The sequence below is a fragment of the Empidonax traillii genome, unplaced genomic scaffold, assembly GCF_003031625.1.
Source record: "Empidonax traillii isolate 1590-97213 ecotype Southwest subspecies unplaced genomic scaffold, ASM303162v1 scaffold20:size5563877, whole genome shotgun sequence".
Classification (NCBI taxonomy): Eukaryota; Metazoa; Chordata; class Aves; order Passeriformes; family Tyrannidae; genus Empidonax; species Empidonax traillii.
In genome coordinates, this window is record NW_020955213.1 from 4,619,600 (window position 1) to 4,639,023 (window position 19,424).

The 19,424-nt window shown below is 40.1% G+C and overlaps 1 protein-coding gene across 8 annotated transcripts in view; it reads left to right on the forward strand.

Moving 5' to 3' along the window:
• The window catches only part of LOC114065530 (integrator complex subunit 6-like), a 40,302-nt gene that overhangs the window by 12,854 nt on the left and 8,024 nt on the right, over positions 1–19,424 (forward strand). For 6 of the 8 annotated variants that reach the window (XR_003572993.1, XR_003572995.1, XM_027899574.1 and 3 more), the window contains exons 3-10: positions 5,817–5,966; positions 6,380–6,469; positions 6,777–6,960; positions 7,794–7,922; positions 9,927–10,090; positions 11,094–11,246; positions 12,826–12,958; positions 18,652–18,746. Coding sequence is in view for 6 of the 8 variants with exons in the window: in XM_027899574.1 (XP_027755375.1) it covers positions 5,817–5,966; positions 6,380–6,469; positions 6,777–6,960; positions 7,794–7,922; positions 9,927–10,090; positions 11,094–11,246; positions 12,826–12,958; positions 18,652–18,746 (1,098 nt within the window). In the remaining 2 variants the exon portion in view is untranslated. Of the gene's footprint in view, positions 1–5,816; positions 5,967–6,379; positions 6,470–6,776; positions 6,961–7,793; positions 7,923–9,926; positions 10,091–11,093; positions 11,247–12,825; positions 12,959–13,155; positions 13,237–18,651; positions 18,747–19,424 lie in introns of those variants that run through there. The other 2 variants (XM_027899558.1, XM_027899567.1) reach the window with 2 other exon arrangements.

Below are 19,424 nucleotides of genomic sequence, written 5' to 3' on the forward strand. Positions count from 1 at the left end.
TAGGGGTAGAAGCTGTAGGTGTTTCAAATCCTTATCTAAGGCACGGGGAGACTGGAATGATGGGGAATAAAACTAACATAAATGATTGACTGTGTGCTGGAGGGCCCAACACAGTGATAGCAGTTGCACACTGCTGTCTTGGTCCCATCAAACCTTTTCTTCCCACAAGCTTTGCATCAGACCAGTAAGATCTGCTGCTGTACCTGCACCAGCACTGGTCCTTAAAGCCCAGAACAGTACAGCCCAGATCCATGCTGGCTCATTATGTTCAGCACTGCCCCAGTGATGAGCTGATTGCAGGCCTGTGTGCCAGTATCATTCTGTGCTGGAGTTATGCTGATCTCATAGCTGAGAGGTGGGTGCTGTGATGCTCTACTGTGCCAAGAACAGAAAAGAATTGATCTTGTGAGGTTCTCTGCTAAGGGCTGTTTGATGTTGTGCTGTGACAGGACTGGTATGTTGCATAAAAGTAATTAGAGAGCATAGGTGCTGAAATGAGAGTTGAGTTCTCCTGCAGTCAAAAGTAGAGGCAGAACCTGAGAGCTGCTTTGCCTCAAAAATGGCATTCCTAAGGATTTGGAGGGGAGTCAAGGTCTATAAGCGTCTCTTAAAGCTGTTCCTTCTGCGCCATTTGCACAGACAAATATTTGTGAGGATGAAATTAGTAGGTGATAGAGGTTGTGTGATACTGAATTATTTTAGGAATTTTCAAATGTTATATAAAGATGTCTGTGGTGTTTTATAGCGTAGTCAGTGCCTTTCTTCTCCTCTGTGCTATTTCTAGCTAGTAAATCTCTGAACATCAAATAAAACAAGGGGGTAGTGTGGGCATTGGCTGTTCTGTACTGACAGGCAGCCTTCCCTGCCCTTCGTGGGGCAGGGGGACACGTGGTACCAGGACCTCTGCTCCTCTCCCTCTTTGCTAAGATTTGTTGTAGCAAAGCTGGGGTGACCAACATAGTCTATATTTGCTAGAATTCCTGTTCCAAAGCTGCTGAAGCTGGGGCAGGGGAGCTCTAGGATGCATAGGAGGTTATTCCCTTTAGTAGATCCCACTGAGCAATGCTGGGGCTGCGTTCAGGAGATTATGAAGATCTGAAGATACTTTGGCATTTGAGAAGCAGCCCCTTGCGTTGTAGGGAGTCCAAAGGAATAATTAGGTACCCTACAAAAGAAATGCCTGCTCGACTGTGGCACTGACATGAGCAGGTTTGAATTATGTTCACAGTCAACAGTGAATAGAAAGGTAACTTAAAAATGAACCCTTGTGATGATTTGGAAGACAAAGTGCTCTGCTGGTTTCACTGTCTTTCCACAGTACTTCGGAATTCCGTAGCAGGAGTGGTTTCAGATTTCAGCAGCTGAATTTTTTTTCTTACCTTATTTTTTTCAAATGGAGGTCACTGACAAGCCAAGATGCCACAGGCATGTTATCCTGAACTGGTCTGCTTTCCTAAGATTGGTGTATTTAATAATAGCTTGAATTATTGAAAAACTTAAATACTTTAAACAAGTTGTAATATCTGAAATCTAGTTTTTCTTTCAAGGGAAACATTAGCAGAACTCTAAAAATCTGTATGTTTAAATAAATATTGTGTACTTACTGTAACACAGGCTGTTGTGATTGCCCTGCAGGATTGTAAATTGTCTTCTTATTTGGAAGATTATTTTTAGTAACACTGCAATTTTTGAATCAGATCTGAAAGCAGTCCAGTGAACAATAAACTAGACAGTTCTGTCTTTTGGCATTGGCTGTAGAAACACTAAAGATGAAGATTTGCAGCCTCAAAAGCACCAGCTCCCTGGACTTCATGGAGCTGGTTAGGAGGGACTGCTTTGGACCTGGAATTCTTGTGCTCTAATGCCCAGCCTTTGGCTCTGCCCCTGTAGGCTGACCAGACTGTGCCAAGAAATAGTTGGAAGGAATAAAATTTAAAAAAAAAAAAAAAAAACACAGAACACGACACCAATCAAAACCAGAACAAACCAACAATGAACCAACCAAAAAAAACTACAGTAAAACCAGCAAACATGACAGTTAAGCCAGTGTAGCTGAGATTACAAGAGCTATTTGTTACACATACTCAAAACTTGGTAATGTTTTATTTTTACTCTGATACTGCTCCTTTTTATGTGATAAAGGTGTGGTGGTGGTTTGGGTTTTTTTTCCCCACTACAGCATTTTAAAAGATTCTCCTTCCTGCCTCTTGTGACTAAAATCTTTTATTTCTCCTAAGTCTTGAATGTCTTTTTAAGCTACTGATTCTGAATGAGATTTTCTTTTACTGCTCAACTTTGTTCCTTTTGGTGTTCAGTTACTCCTTGCTCCGGTTGGTCTAAATAAGACCTCCTTTTCTTCACTAGATTTTTCACCTTGGTGTTTGAATTCTTGTTAATCTGGGCCTATCTACTACTGAAATAAACTGTTTTGACCTTACCTGATTCCTGAGGCAGCTGGAATACTTCCATAGCTGTGTGGTGAAATAGAGCAGGACACGGATTTGTGTGAAAACTAAGTCATCAGAAAAAAATGTTACTTTTTAAGTACGTTACTCTTTTTCAGTGTGATTTTCTTGCAAAGGCCAAAGCCGGAAGCTGGAAGGTGTTGTGTTGCTTCCAGATCTCTGGGTGGTTTTTAGGGTGGTGTCCAGAGCTTGCAGTTGTCAACCCAGAAGGCCAAATGACGCTGCATTTTTGCCTGTTCTTGGCATAAGCAAAGAGGGTGAGATTTCTGCTTTTAGTACTTCTTTTTTTCCCCATCTACCTTTGAAAGTCTTTTAGTATGTGTTCAGAGGCTAAAATTATTTGGCCATGTAAATTAGCAGAGAAGAAGTTAGGAACATACTGGTGAGGCAAAGGTTGCTCAGATTGCTGCTAATAAATCCAGGACATAAAAGTGACTGAAGTAGGAATGTAATATTGAAGATTAGGAGAAACCACCCTCTGTGTTAGAATTGGTTCATAAACAACTAAAATAAACTAATGCTTAGTTCTGACTTGACTTCTGGGTTACTGACCATTAGAGGATATGTAGTTTTGTAGAATATGTTTGTTTGGTCCTTTAAGGTTGTGTAGGGTTTTGGTTGGTGGGTTTTTTGGTCATTAGTATTTCTGTTGGGAAATGGAAGCAGGGCTACATTAGAGCAGTGGTTTGTTTGTTTTTTTTTTCCTAACAGCATTAGTGGCAGTATTTTGAATTTAGGAAGGATTATTATTTAATCACTTTAAAGTGCTTTGTTGAACTCATTATGCATATGCTGTGTGTTAGGTATCTTTCTGTTTTGCAGTATGATCCTTCTGTGTACATGAAAAGGAGAATGTCCAGAGTTTTGGGGGCTTGAGTTTCTGTCTGTGAAATACATGCTGCTTTAGATATACGATCTTGGGTCTTTCTGGAAAAAGAACATTTTACAGAAGTAGAATTTCTAGCCATGAATGTTGGTGGTTTTGATTCCAGAATCTTGTTTTGAGGATAAGGTAGAAAATGTAGTACATCAACTAGTCAGACCTTTATTTAAAGCTGGGTATGGAATTAAAAAATCTTGCATTTGCTGCCCTTGTTCACTTAATGAGAAGTTCTTTAGTTTTACTCTGCTTATTTCAGAGGTGCATCTCTCACTGGCTTCATCTTTAAAGATCCTGTGGGAGCTGTAAGATGAAAAATAGTTTTCTTGGACAGCAAACCAGTGGTGATCAGCTGCTCCTTGTGCCTTCAGCTTCCCTGGTTGTGCCTGGGGAAATGGTACATACTTTATTTTGCAGGCAGTTGACCACACTGCAGTGAGATCAAACACAGTAGGAGCTGGAAGCTGAGCAAACATTTTCACAACGGGAAAACAGCAGAATCTCCAAATATCAGCGAAGACTCTTACTGTTTATTTTACAAAGAATACTCTTAAATTCGTTGGAGTTCAAACCAAGACTTGCAGTCTGGGAATAGTGTTTCCTTTGTAAATGTTTTGTTCCCCCCATGTGCTTTTGCAACAACGTAACTCAAACGGTCTTCGCTGGAAAACACTTATTGGACTCCAGCCTGGCTGTTCCCAAAAGCTGGGCTCGCTGAGGGGTGTTTTTACCAGGCAAAAGGGAGCAGTCTCACCTACATCTATGGGCCCATAGAGTTCATACAAAAATATTTTGGTAATTGTTCACTTAAAGTTTTAAGGCAAGGTTTTTTAGGATAACACAAATCATCTTGTTGAGGTTTGGTGCAATTTTACTCTGAGAAAGGGTCATTAACTAAGTCACTTTTACTCCAAAACAGTGACCCTGTGTTTGCACTTTATTCTTGCCTTGGGCTGGGAGCAGATATGGGAAGTTGCTGATGAGATGATGTATTTGGTGAAGTTGCGGTTGTGTGTGTTTTGATGATGTTTTCTTGACAAATATCCATCTGATAAAACAACGCTGTTCCTTTCCCTGAAAGGAACAGTCCTGCTGAAAGTCTGTTCTTTCCTTTGCCCCATTGCAGTTTTCTCTCTGTCTTCCTTACATTAATCTAAAGCTTGAAGTACTGGTTAAGGAGCTTAACTTGACCAAGAAAAGTTGTTATTGTATCTCCTTGGGATAACTCCTCATTCTGAAAAGAAACCTACCCAGCTTAGGCTGACCAACTTAGAAGAGATGTCTTTCCTTTCTACTCCCTTCTATTCTTTTAGGGCTCCAGTATGTCTATCCTGCACAGCCCACAGTGTTTACTAAAGGTTGGCAATGGGATGTAGCTGCTTAAAAAAGTACAGGAAAACTCTGTCCTCTCAGGTTCTTGCACAGCTTGGCACAGTCAGCAGATGGCTGCTGAGCCCAGTGCACAGGGGAGGAGAACATACTTCACCTGCAGGATGTGCTGCTCAGAGGTTGTCCCAGCAAAAGTCAGGCTGTCTGAAATGATCCTCTCCATGCCTACGTAGCTAGGATTCCTGATGGAGCAGGGGAATGTCTCTGGTGCCAGATGATAGTGAGCCTGGGTAAATAACTGCTTGCTTACTGCGGGAATGGTTTGGAGACTACAGTGTAATTGCAAGGCTGGTAGTTTTGTGACTATCTGGGGCTTTCAAGCTTTGCTTGAGGCACTTTAAATCCTGCACCAATTCCCTCTGAACTGGTCTTTTCTAGAACAGCTTCCCAACTCTGCAGCAAACCACTTTTTAAGGGGAGGGTGTGTGAATCACACCTGATGCTGATGTGTGTTGGCTCTGCTTACCAGAGGGTCCAGAGTGCTCGCTTGGACTGATCCATCCACTTGTTGTTCCTTTGACCTGTAGGCTTGTTCAGCAGTAACTTTAAGACCTCCAAAATTTCAAGCTGTTACACTGAGACAATCTAAACAGTGATTCAGTTCTGTCTTACATGGGGTTTTTGCAGCCACTCCTTTTCTCAATTTATGGAAGAAAGGATGAAAGGGAATGGGGTACATGCCAGAAGAAGCAGTGATATAACCATTGTTACTTTGGCAGCTGCATTTCTGATTTCCAAATTTGACAGTTTCTTCTAATAAAATATTCACATGCTAAATCCAAATACTTCTTTGCCTGCATCACCTGTACAGCAGTTTTCATGGTAAGAGATGGGTATTAGAAAATTTTTTCCAGTGCCTGGCAGTGTGTGTGTTTTGTGAGTCTCCCCTTGTAGTTGTAACTGTGTTTCACATCAGGTTGTGCATACATGGATTAGGTGTGTGTAGCATGTAAATGATGCAGTGCATCCGGTAATCAGGAATCTAATCTAATTTTTGGTGGGAAGAGAGATAAATGGCAACTTGCAGTTGATTGCAGTTTGTTGCTAGAATAACTAATAAGCTTTTTTGTTTTCTGTAATAGGCTGGATGGAAGGAAAACCATGCAACATTTATGAATGAATTGAAAAACCTTCAGGCTTCAGGACTAACAACACTTGGTCAGGCACTCAGGTCCTCGTTTGACTTGTTAAATCTCAATAGATTAGTGTCTGGAATAGACAATTATGGACAGGTAACAAATCTGTTTATAGTCTTCTGTCTTTCATTTTTCTGTTTTTTGAAATTATAGTGGGGGAGGGATTCTGGTGGTTCAAGTTTGGGTTTGCATTTTACTATTTTTTAAATGTTGGATAGCTGTGTGTTAAAACTTCAACTGGGAATTTTTTTTCTTTTTTTTATGACTACTGAAAACACCCAGGAAAATACTGGCTTTTTTTATTTTTCCTTTTTGAAGAACAAAGCAGCAGAGTAGACACAAGAGTAGCCCATCTTGCGCAGTTCCGTGTGGCTCAACACCTACTAAAAGAAATCACAGGGTTATTTTGAGAGATTGCTTATCTCACTGTTTATTTTATAGTGACAAAAATACCAGCCCGTAACTGAGTGTTAAGGTTACTCTTCACATTCCTGTGCTTTTGTCTTTAGGGAAGGAATCCGTTCTTTTTGGAGCCATCTATTTTGATTACCATCACAGACGGAAACAAACTGACAAATACAGCTGGAGTTCAAGAGGAGGTAAACTTGCATTAAGCTCTTTTAAGTTATGATCTTGCAGCTGGTGCTATTCTGAGATGAATATTGTTTTTTTCCTGCTAACAGTACTTCTGCATCACTGACCTGTTCTATAGAGAACAGAAACAATCCTGTCACTGCCCAGCCCCTAAATTCATAGTCCCATAAGGGGTTTGAGACTAGAACATCAGATAAATTAGTGATATCAGAGAGAAATGGGGTGTTTTACAGAGAAATGAATGAATTTGGGTGTGATGTTTTTTGATGGTTTGTCAAATACTGAAAAATATTCTTCAATCTTTTTTGCCAGCTTCATCTTCCATTGAATTCTCCTTTGCCTGGAAGTGAACTAACCAAAGAACCATTCCGTTGGGATCAAAGGCTGTTTGCTCTGGTGCTGCGTTTGCCAGGAGCTGCATCTGCTGAACCGGAGCAGCTTGGGAGTGTGCCTACTGATGAATCTGCTATCACACAGATGTGTGAAGTTACAGGAGGTAACTGCATGCTGTTTTGCTTTGGTTCCTATTTGGCGTTTGACTTGAAATATTTCTTTTCCTTTAATTCAGCTTCATCTCTTCCTGTTTCTCCATCTGATTTACTCGGTGCCCATATGAATCTGTGTGGTTCTTTCTTGGTTTCCAAGTAGCACAGGAGAACTTTAAAGCAATATTCCTATTTCAGATCTGGATGTGAAAGCATTTTCGTAACGCAGTAGCAGGGATAGGAAAATCTCTTAGATTGTCCTTCCAGTGGATGTCTTTGCTGCATCATGAGATTTTGATTTTTTTCTTATTTAAGAGTTGAATTGAGTGGGATGAATATTAATGAGATGTTAATTCTGCAGCAGGGCTAGTCAGCTAATTTAATCTTAAAAGAATTATATCTGGAACCTGTTGCTTGATGTGTTGATCACAATTTATTTTTTTTAATTGGCGTTTGAAAAAGATATTGGGGGAGGGGTTTGGGTGTGCATAGGAACTGGTAAAGCTTGGGTAGAGTAAAGCAGATAGATTGCACAGACTTGGTGAAATTAGGCCTTCTTAAGAGCTTTTGTAAAGTTGGCCTTGATCCAGCCTTATATAGCCCTAGGGGCCTCTTTTACTAATGAGTTAAATCCCAGTAGGTTGTAGGTTTTCGGTGTTTTTTTTCTTGGTTGTATCACATTTGAAAAGTATTTTGCCTTTTACATAAGCTTGTATAGTTTGTTGCTATTATTTTGGAATAAATTGCAAGCTTTGGCAGTGTGACTTAGGTAATAGAACAGCTTCCTAAATAAGATCACTGAAAACCTGCTTTTATATTTCCCCATCTAATTTCTGTCTTGCAGGTCGTTCGTACTGTGTTCGGACACAAAGAATGTTGAACCAATGTTTAGAATCTTTAGTTCAAAAAGTCCAAAGTGGAGTTGTTATTAACTTTGAAAAGTCAGGACCAGATCCAGCTCCCATTGGAGAAGGTACAGTGACTGCGTTTTTCTTTTTTTTTCCTTTAATGTTTCAGAAGAAATGCTTTGTTTGTATGTAAATGTCCTTCAGTGTCTTTGGTGTCCTTCCTGCCAGCTTTTCCCTGTAGTGAACAGGATCATCAGATGCCTGATACTCTCTGAAAAAAGAGCTTAAGGTATAAAGCTTTTATGCTTCAGTGATAGTGCTCTGGTACCTCTTTAAATAGCCCAAATCATAATGGATGTCCTGATTACAGCTTTTGGGTAGTTTTATGTTTATTTATGTTTAGTTTAGTTTTAGTTAAATTTTTACAAATGTTAGTTTGATCTTTGCTAAGTTAAATGGTGCCACATGTCTGCACGTGTTTTTATGGATTATCTGCCCGCTGGCTGGCTCTCCTGTCATTCTCTCCTTACCTTTTTTTGGGGTCTAAGGAAAGTGAGTGTTTGCAGGAAGTGGTTAAGTTTGAATTACAGTGTTGTCAAAACTGTATTTAAAATAATTAAATCTAGCACTAGTGTATTTAAACACTTAAACATCTCTAAAGCAATCTTAATGCTCAATTTTCTCTACATTTTCATTCTGCTGATTGATCACAGCACAGTAACTTCCAGTTGAATGTTCTTAGCTGCAAGTGAAAAACTGTGTGCAAAGAACAAGGAATTATTTTGCTATTGGAAACAGGGAGGAGGAAAGTGCACTCTTAAAGTGGAGAGTTCCTCAGATTTGCAGAAATTCATGGCTGAAAGCATGGGGAGAGAGCTGACCAGTTCATATTTAGGAAATGAGGATGGTCCTGGAATATCAAAAATGCAATAGCTTTTAGCATCACCTGGGCATTCTAGCACAGCCAGTTTATTTCTGCTTTCATTTTGGAATCGCCTTTCTCTATATTTGTTCTCTTCTTTTGCTTATTTAAATGTCATTTTACTGGGAGGCTTTCCTGTAATGCTGTGCAGGACAACACGGCAGCAGATTCCTGTGTCTCTGTTGGCCCAAATGCTCTCTTCATGCGGCAATAAAACTCGTGAAATTTGGGATTTTTTTTATTCCCTTTATTTTTGCCCCATTTGAGGGGTGATGCACTGTGGGGTAGGAATGTATAAGAACGTCAGGACTTTTCATCTCTATGAGAATTGGGAAAGTCCTAAACTGTGGAGGAATACAATAGGATTTACCAAAGCTATAAAAATCGTTGTGTTTCTAATGCAGAGAAACCAAACTGATGTGTCCCTGTCCCTGAAACATGGTTTCATTTCCCAGGTCTCTAAAGCAAGGAGAACTAGTACTGTAAAATCTTTTTAAAATGAAGAATATTGTTTAAGTGGGTGATCTCTGCTGTGCTGTTTGCTTTGACGAGCAGTCTTTGAAAACTAATAATAGCATTCTGTGCTGCTACAAAATTCCTTGTCCTCAGCATGAAGTGCACTGCAGTGGACTGGCAGGGAACACTGGTCTTTCCAGTAGGGTGTGGAGTTTAAATGATCTGTGAATTGTTATTAATTAAAACCATGGCAAAAGCTGGTCCTGCAAGATGGCATCCAGCTTCTCCGTGAAACTTTCCTCCTCTATCAGCTTCCACTAATGGCAGCACCAGTCAGTGAGCTTTGCAGCCCATGTAGAAAGACTAAATGCAAATTCTCAGCCCTTTTGGGTGCAGCAGAACTAAAGACAGTAACTTGCTGCTGCCTGTCAGATCTGTGTGAGGCACCGGGCTTAAGCAAATGCATTTTCCATAATGTGTGAGTGTGCCTTGCTGCACTCACTGTCTAAGGCTGGGCCTTGGGAGCAGAAGGGTAGTTCTGGGCAAATGTTACCATTGTTTCTCAGATGATTCTGTGATCCCCCTGGACGTGTAGGTTATTTTAGCCCCTGATGTAAAGATCTGTGTGTCTTTGAAAGAGTAACGAAATGCCTTATTGGCTGCTAATACAGAAATTTTGATAGGAGACAAATGTATGCATGTAGCTTTTAATTTTCCTTTTGTTTGTCGTTTTGCTTTCTTTGAATTTTAGATGGACTTGTTGATTCATCCAGGCCCATCAATTCATTTGCTTCTCAGCCGTGGCATAGTTGTCATAAACTCATTTATGTAAGGCCTAACCCTAAAACGGGGGTTCCTGTGGGGCATTGGCCAATCCCAGAATCTTTTTGGCCTGATCAGAATTCACCAACACTGGTAAGTAAAACAAGAACTGAAAAAAGGGTTCTACACTAGTAATTGAACAGGCTGGAAATGGATACTGCAGTAGTTTGTACTTTCTCTGTTTACTCATATGATGTGACTTCGCTTCAAAAGGTTAAAACTGGTTTTAGCACAACATGGTGTAATCTAATGAGGGTACTATAACCTGTGATGCTTCTTGCACCTGAAATGTATGTGATGAGTTAATTTGGTGAATGGTTTTTAAAGGTTATAAAATTTAACTGTAAGTTACTTCACGTACCACAAACCATAGTGAGCCAATTAAATTTTAATCAGAGCTTTATAACATTCACTTACGTGGAAAGAGGAGTGTTTGTTTTTGAAATAAGATCAACCATATTTTCTCTGCTTAGTATTAGTTCATGTGTGGAGACTCTTCTTTCACTAGCAGGAAGAATTAAAACTGAAACAGAAGAGCTACTCCAGAAAATGAGGAGAAAACAGTATTCATTTCTCCTTTTCTTAATGTAATGATCATACATTTGGCACATCTTGCTAGTCTTTCTAAGCACCTTTCTTTCGTTAGGCATGTTCTGTTCCTGTACTTTGTAAGTGCTCAGTTCATTCCCCCTCCCCTTGCCTCCTGATTCAAGAGGAAAAAAAAAATCAGATTTATAGGGAGTATCTTGAGATATCTCTTGTGAATCGAGTGCAGTTTCACGTCTGTAATTCTATGAACATCAAACTGAGAAGCAGAGTTGAAATTTTCTTTAAACCTGTGTTATTATCACTTAGTTGACACAAAGGCTTTTAAATATCAAGATAAATAGTGGAATATTAAACATGTTTTTCTTTAAGTGGGAAGAATGTTTGTATCAGTGTGTGAGCTTTTTTTTTCAGTTAGAGAAATACTTAGTTATTCTATTGTGGAAACTTGTGTTCTATTCTCTTTTAAAGAAAATAGTGGAAACTTGAGAGTTTTAGCCATACAGGATGATAAAATGATAGCTGATACACTTCTCTCTCTTCTTTTCAGCCTCCACGCACAGCTCACCCCGTGGTGAGGTTCTCCTGTGTGGATTGTGAGCCCATGGTAATAGACAAACTTCCTTTTGACAAGTATGAGCTCGAGCCTTCTCCCCTCACACAGTACATCTTGGAACGAAAGTCTCCCCATACCTGCTGGCAGGTACTTGTCCTTTATTTGATTCTAGAAATGTAATGGGTGATCTGAGGTACTTCAGTCATTGTAGGCCTGGAGAATTGGGGTCTGGTTGCAAACTCTGCAGCTGATGAGAAGAAACATGTCAAGGTTTCACTTACCTCCTTTCTAAGAGAATTATCAGGAGTCAGAATGAATGTTCCCTCCTCAGGCTTTGTAATCTCATTTAATTCACTTTCTAGGTCCATCTCATTTTGCTAAGAAATGTGTCCCCCAGGTTCCATTTTTGGCTAAATTGAAATTCTCTGTAGGCTTTCATTTTCTTACAGGGAAAACCAAGCACTGGTTTCCATCATGTTACCTCATCAACAGCTGCAAATAATTTTCACTAGATGGTTGAAGCTGCTATTGGGAATTAAATGGAAGTTGTTGATCCTGTTGACTGGTTTGGCCTTGGAGAGGTCAAAGTTCTGTTGCTAAAATCCTTTGTTACAGGCTACTTTTGTAATTTTTTTCTGAGTTCCTGCATCCTCTGTAAAATAAGGCTTGGTAGTCCCTTCTCAGTGGTGGTCTTGTAAATTATAGCTTAATGTGTACATCAGAAGTTTCACTATGATATTTTAGCTGGGAAAATGGGTTTGGAGATGTCTCTGGTTTTGTTTCCCTAATACTACAGTTTAACTGAAAATATAACACGCATATTCAGAGCAAAAATTCAACTTACCTTTACTAAACTAATTTAAAAAATTTCCTTTAAGCATTCCTAAGTACCTTGTTTGCCTGAGTTTCTAAAATTATTCTCCTGGTTTTCAAAAATTGCTTTTCTTCTCCAAGCTACGCATCAGACCCCTGCAGATTAGAGAAATAGGCTCATTGTCATAGAAACCGTGTAACAAACCCAGTTCCTTATGTCTTGAAATAACAGGAAAAATACTTGCTATTTACTGCAAGGGTAATTTTTTTCTAGGGAAACTATTTATGCATTAGATGTGGGTTATTTTGCCTGTCTCAGTTAAAAATATGTGCCATCTTTATCCTGTTCAAAGACTTATTTACATGTATTGCTTTTCAAGGCTAATACCCTCATATATGTGCACTTAAAAAAATAAAGTCAATCTTAGAATTGTTGGCACTGGGCATATTCAAGACATTTCTCTGATGTTTGCTTGTTTTGCTTAATTTCTGTGCTTAGATTTCTTTTGTCAGTGTTGTTAGTTTTAGTTACGCTATTTTGTGAGTCAGAAGACTAATTTCAAATAGCTTGTTCTTTTAACATACCTTCAACAGATGTCCCCTAATCTATTTTAAATAATATCAAAAACTCTTCAGGGAATCATTTCACAGTAGTTTCACTAAAGCAGTAAAGATGACTCTGTGAAGAGCATTTCCACACTGACTGGGGATGCACTAAACCTTGCATGCCTCAGTTTTGTGACTGGGGAATAAGTGCACCCTCACCTTGATGTGTGCAACCTCAGATTTGGCTGTTCTTGGTAATTTACTGTCTTAATATACTTGGATTTGGATTGATTTGAATTTTTAAATGCCCTGTGCTTAATATTCTTCATGTTCTTCTAATACTGTGATCTCTCTTGTTCTTTGTCAGGTATTTGTGAGTAGCAGTGGAAAATACAGCGAACTTGGCCACCCGTTTGGGTATTTAAAAGCAAGCACTACTTTAACCTGTGTAAACCTCTTTGTGATGCCTTACAACTACCCTGTGTTACTTCCATTGTTGGGTAGGTAACAAATTTGCCTTGGACTGCCAATGCAGCTACTTCAGAGTAAAAAACAAAACATTAATGGTTGGTGTTCTGCCTTAGTTTGAGACGTTATAAAATAATGGAGATCAGAGAGTAGAGAATGTTGCAAACTCTTTTAACGTAATTTGGGAGGAGAGGATTTTCATACCCCCTCTCCCTTTTTTTCTCTCCAGCAGAGGAGGAGAGCTACCTGCTTCCAGTGCATGTTTGATGCTGTTCACCTCCTAGACACGTAGCCTCTTCCTTAACCTGGAGTAAGCTTCAACCTCCATTCTTTTCCCTCATTTAGGGTGTGGTGTATCCAGGTTTTACAGTTGCTCTTGTAGCAGCTTATTTTTTACTGGAAGATCAGATGCAGTGTTTGCCACGGGTGTTGGGAAGAGGGAATTCCCTAATGCAGTTTAGAGCACTAAGAAGGAATTGAGCAGTGAAACAGTCTGCATTTCTTCCCTGCCCTGAGGACCAGGTTGTTTTTTTTTTTCCACTCCCACAATGAAATTACGTTCTGAGGAAAGATGATATGAAAAGGTGCTGTGTGAGTAACTGCCACAGTAATTGTGGCTGTTAGGGATGTGGCATAAAGGTGTGGCAGAGAGGAGTTTCCAGGTGCCACCAGCCCTTTTAGTTGCAGATGCTCTAAGGCTTTTTTGTTACAATTTTTGTGCTTTTATTGAGTGACGCAGAAAAAGTCATCAAGAGAATTAACATTGAGTCTTATTGTCTTACACAGGATTTTTCCCATTCATTTCTAGGAAAAAAACACCCCAGAACATAATTCAGGAATGTTTTTTCATAATCCTGGTCATAACAAAAAAAGAAGAAATTTGTGCCTGCCGATAATGTGTTTTTTATAATTATCTGTGTAGCCTGATAATTGTCCCAATGTGTGCAATGATACTTCTAGACTAAATTGGAGTTTCTGCAAGTTTGTGGCTCCTGAAATACTGCAGCAGATCCACTAGCTGAAAAGCCATCACTGATCCTAAATTAATTTCTCTGCTCATTTTGATGTTGACATTTGCAGTTCTGCTGTGTCTTCCCTGCCAGCTCTTGTCTTCCCCCTGCCTTTTTTGTAGGGGTGTAAAGCTCTTCCTACTCTTTAGAGAAAAGCACTTTTCAGTGTATGCAGAGCTATTCTGCAGTCTACTCACCTGGTAATCCCATATTTTAAATTTCTGAAGGTTTTTTAAAGGAAGATGCAGAGCCTCTGCACTGCCTGAGTTGTAAAGCGGATGTTTTCTTCAGAGCACAAATCCTGTGCGTTCCATATTGTTAACACAAACACATACACACAGTGTTACCTTCAGATCTCCTTCTAGGACTTTGTTTATCCTTGGTCTCTAAGGCATGGTGGAATTAAATTCTGTGGAATATACATACAACACGAAAGCAGGTCTGGGCCCTTTTCTACTTAGCAGTACAGAAAATGACTGAGATGATAAGAGCATAACTGGTAAATTATTTGTAGATGTTTTTAACAGTACTGACTCTGGGTTTGTCTCTGTAGATAGGTGGGAGCTGTTTCTGTTGTTTCAGACACACTCCCCCTGATCTGTCTCAATACATACCGATAGTGGATACGTGATGGTTCAGCAGAGGACTGATTTGAGTGTGTAAAACCAGTTTTTCATTACTCTCACCCAGATTAAAAAGGACATGAGAACTCCCAAGACCAGGAGAAGTCTGCTCCATTCAGCCACTACCACCCATACTGACACATCAGTGTGTTTCTAGTGGCTCCTGTCCTACCGGCAGGATGTTGTGCTGGAGAACTGGGACTTAGTTTGGGACAGTACTGTGGATAATTTCTCTCTGTTCCTTCTCTGACTCTGTCAAAGACAGAACCACTTTACAACTGTATATTTGTACTGTCAAGTGACTCATGTGTGTTCAGCCTTATAAACAGAGATAGATAGTAAGATGCTTAAGAATTTTTTTTTCCTTGCATTTTTCCTCCTGTATTCTTGAGCAGGGGAAGTTTTAGTTCTGCTTTAGGAAAAATAACATAAGAGAGGGCCCTAAAAGACAGGTAAGGTAGATGGGGATGAGGAAGGTTACAGGTGATACTTGAGCAAACTGAAGCAAGCTTTGATGATTTTAAGTCTTGGTTTCTGCAAGAGTGGATTTGGGAATGCTGTTGCCTCTCCTGGCTTTTAACTTACAGGGACTCCTTTTAGAATCTGAAGCTTTGTAAGGAAAGGATCCAATTAATAGGACTCGATAAAAAAGTGAAACCACACAGTCATGTGTTAACCTGACTCATGCGCTGCACGTAATTGGTTGTCTCACAGAAACGCTGGTCTCTGGTCCATTCCCAGCAGTGACAGACCATGTGGGATGTGCTGTCGCAGCTGAGCAGCTCCCTTGTGCTGTCCTAAGGCTGGAGTCTCGAGTAGCTTGGTGGTGGTTTGCTCCCAGGCCTGAGGAGGTGGGCTGCGGTTCTTTTTGCAGTGTAAGGCAGCTGCTGAAGGCAGAATTCTTCACAGAGAGATGCTGATGAGCTTTGATGCTGAGTGCTTGGCCCGCAGATTATAGAAATTCCTCTTGGAGGATTGTTGCCTCTAATTGATATGAGCAAAGCTGTTGTACTTCAGGCATTGTTCTGCTTAACTGTACAGCCAAGTTCATAAAGTAGAAAGTTCAGGGAGGGGTTTGAGGGAGAGCTAAGCAAAGATGAGGTATAATTCTAAATGCTTCTGCCTTGCTTAAGATGTTTCCTTGGCAGCTTTTATCTGCATTGGTGGGAGGGCGGGCACTGCTGGGCAATAGGAGTGACTGTTCTTTGGGAGTGCCAGCAGAAGCAGCAGTGAAACAGCCATTGTGAAATAACCATCAGGAGATGGTTAATACCCTTTCTCTGGAGGTCTAAATATGCAGGAGGATGAGCTTTTGGAAAATGTCTGCCTGTGAAGGGCTGCAGTGTGGACAGTTTCCTTTGATGCTTTCAGAGGCTCTGTGAGAGAACCTGCAAGTGATGATTTTGTATTTTGGAAGCACAGGGCTGTGTTTCTCACCAGTGTGAACACAGCACGCTGTGATGCTGGGAGGGAGAGCTGAACATTTTGTATCAGTGGAGAAAGTGTCACAGTACCTTCCTTGATGCTGAAGGCTGTTTTCCGTTGCAGTGCCTTTTTTTTGGCTGGATGGATTGCAGGGAAGGATCCTGCATTCTGTGAATGTAGAATCCTGAGTCTCTACTGCTTAGAGCAGAGGAGTGTATTTATTAGTGCCTAATCAGGAGAATTACAGGAGTCCACAGGTTATGGTGGTGTACTTGTTCAGGTGGAATTCAATGTGAGTGGTGATTTAAAAAAAAAAAAAAGTGTCAAGTTTCACTTTGAGTTATATGGTGCATGAACTGTTCTTGTAATTTAGGCTCCAGCTGAACTACTGAAATTACCTGCTGACTCTTCTCCCTCTCATGCTATTTTTTTTTTTAACTGTTCACTGATCTTAAAGGTGCATCCAGTCCCCTTCTGTAGTGCTGGGTGTTAAAGGTCTGTATTGCTGTCCTGTTTGTCACAATTCAGTTGTTTTGTACATTAATCTGAAGTGGATAAAGACTTTGCAACACAGTTTTCAGTTTACTGGGCTGTCTGTGATTTTACCTGATCTCTTGAGTTGTTGCAGCTTGTGGCCCTTCCCTAGGGGTTTTTAATACCGTGTTCCTGATTATCCAGAGCTTTTAGCTCCCTCTGAGTTCAGAAGTAAAAAATTCTTCATTAAGTGGATTATACAGAAAGTAGTATCTGAAAATTATTAGATTGGAATAAAACGAAGTTATGTAAGATTTTTTCAATACTTTATACTTTTTTTCTGCAAAAGATGTAGTTCATTGGGTTATTGTTAGTTTGCTTATTTATATAAAAGAAACCTGTGGCTGTGTTTACCACCTTGAGTGTCACCCTTTGCAGGGTAGGAGTTCCTGCTGTGGGGAGACTAATTTTAAATAGACAAATCTTTAGTGAAGCACTACATAGATTGGAGAACTTCCTCCTTGGGTAGCAGAGATCAGACATCTTTGATGTCTGGGAGTACAGCTGAGCATGAAGATGGTGCCTGTGCAGTTACTGGTACAACCTCACAGAGCAGGAAGTGTGACAGTAATAAAGTGCTGATAAAGAGGTTAAGGTTCAAGCTGTACTCACAATCAACTCATAGACTATAAAATATTGAGACCTACCATAATACTGATCATTTTACATTTTAATTTTTCTTTCAGTTTGAACTTTAGGAGAGGGGTGTCATTTAATTTGCGTTTTGCTGCAAAAATGTAATAGGCCTGTAAGATAAGAATGGATGTTTATTTTATATTTGCCATATGTCATGATATCGTCACAGGTTCTTTTGGATAATAGTGCTAAGCTTGTGGTATATTGAGATCTTAAATGGAATTCTGAGTTGTCATCTCAAACTCCACCCCACTTCCTTTAGGTCAGGGAAGTACAAGTAGCATCTGTAGTGGGGTTTTTATATGTGATCCAGATTTCCTTTAGATTGGAAAATACCTGTAATGCAGTGTGGTTTGACTGTGAGAACCTGGGAAATAGTACTGCAATATCTGTTTGATTTGTGCAGAATACTGTGCCAGTCAAATTGTCTTCTACAAAGATATCTTCTCAAAAGCTCAATCTGGAGAAAGCAATTCCCTTGCTGCATCTGTCTTTTGCACACTCTGTCTGTGCATCTCTGTCTCCTGCAGCTCTCCCCAGTTATTTTTTAGAAATCCTTTTCTCCAGTCCTGGTCCTGCATATCCTTCCATTAGCCTCACTTTGCCAGCATACTACCCTTCTAAAAAGCCCTTTATTTCAATTGATAAATCATAATTTCAAATAATAAATTGCAGGATTCTGTGTTTGGTTTTAATTTTTAGAGATCACTGTTTCACTTCATAGTGTGCACAGCAAATAGGTGGTCAGTGATTCCTGAATGGCAATATGCACACCTCGAGTGTGAGCAAGGCGTTTCTGAAACAGTATCCAGAGGAAATAAGTGTCTGGTTGCCCCTCTTGTAAAGGGCAGCAGTTTCTGTAGGTAATTACTGCCTCTTGTCTGTACTGTGGGAGACTTTGCTGCCCTGGCATGAGGCAGGTGGTGTGGCTGGAGGAGACCCCTTCTCTGCCAGGGCACAGCTGCTCCTGCTGGCAGCAGAGTCCAGCAAAGCTGGCCAGAGGGATTCCCTGATTTGATTTTTTTCCCCTCCCCTTTCCCTTTAATGCCAAACAATACCTTTACCGGAGACCAAGATTCATCATACAGGTTGAACAGAAGAAAGCTGGTCTGACAATGAAAATTGAACCAAACTAATGTTGTTTGGTTTAATCAGATACAGGGATTCCTTTGATGCAAGAGAGAGGCAGGGAAGGTGAAAATCTTACCAGGTGGATCTGTTGCACCTTCTGTACTGGTGGTTGTGTGCAGTGTTTAATTCTGATGTGCCTTATAAGTTTGCTTGTAATGGGGACTTGCTTTGGACTGCCTGCTGCAGCTAGGATGGGGATTCCCAATCCTTCACACCTGTGGTTAAGAGCAGTTTTTGTGGGAAAGCCCCATTGGGAGATGGGTGGAGGGAAGAAAAAAAAGGCGGGGAAGCGTGGCAATTTTGGAGAAAGCTTATGGTCTGGGACTGTATAAATGACACCTTCTTTTGTTGTTTTCCTTGTTGCAGATGACTTGTTTAAGGTTCACAAACTTAAGCCAAATCTGAAGTGGCGACAGGCTTTTGACAACTACTTAAAAACAATGCCTCCTTACTACTTACTGGTATGTTCCTCTTCTCATTTCATCCTCCTGGGTATAATGGCTGGTGTGACCAGAGTCCTGTGCATCATACCTCTTCCTAGTAATTTTCTTTACATAATTACGATGACATTTTAGCTAGTAAACATTTTGCTTTGCAGAGGTATGTAGAATAGGTCAAACATTTTTAAGAAATAAATAAATTTGTAGAAATACTGAGTAATAGTAATTATGTTAAGATATTAAATGTGTTTCCTGTTCATTAAATATTAAATGAGCTCTGATCAAAAGTACTTTACATTGTTCAGAGAAACCAAATTTGGCATTATTTTTGTAACTTGATGAGGAAAATGCAGATTAGTTTGTTTATTAATGTGGGTGAAGTGCTAGAACTTGGGAAGCTGGGCCAAATAAGGGGTGGGGGGAGGCACTGTGTCACCTTTTACATGTAGCTTGGACAATGCACCTCAATATGGACTTGCATCATCCCGGCTATTCTGGACCTGAGCCTTTGAGTGGAAATTGCCAGCGGCACCACGGTGTGTGGTGTCGTGGTGATGTGGCATAACGTCCATTGTGAGCTAGTTAGACACCAAACTCATGTCACATGTTACCTGAATAGACTTGAATTTTAGTGGCCAAAAGTGGAAAAGCTAGAGCACTAATCTATGTGCCTTAGCTTCCTATAATTGAGCTTATAAA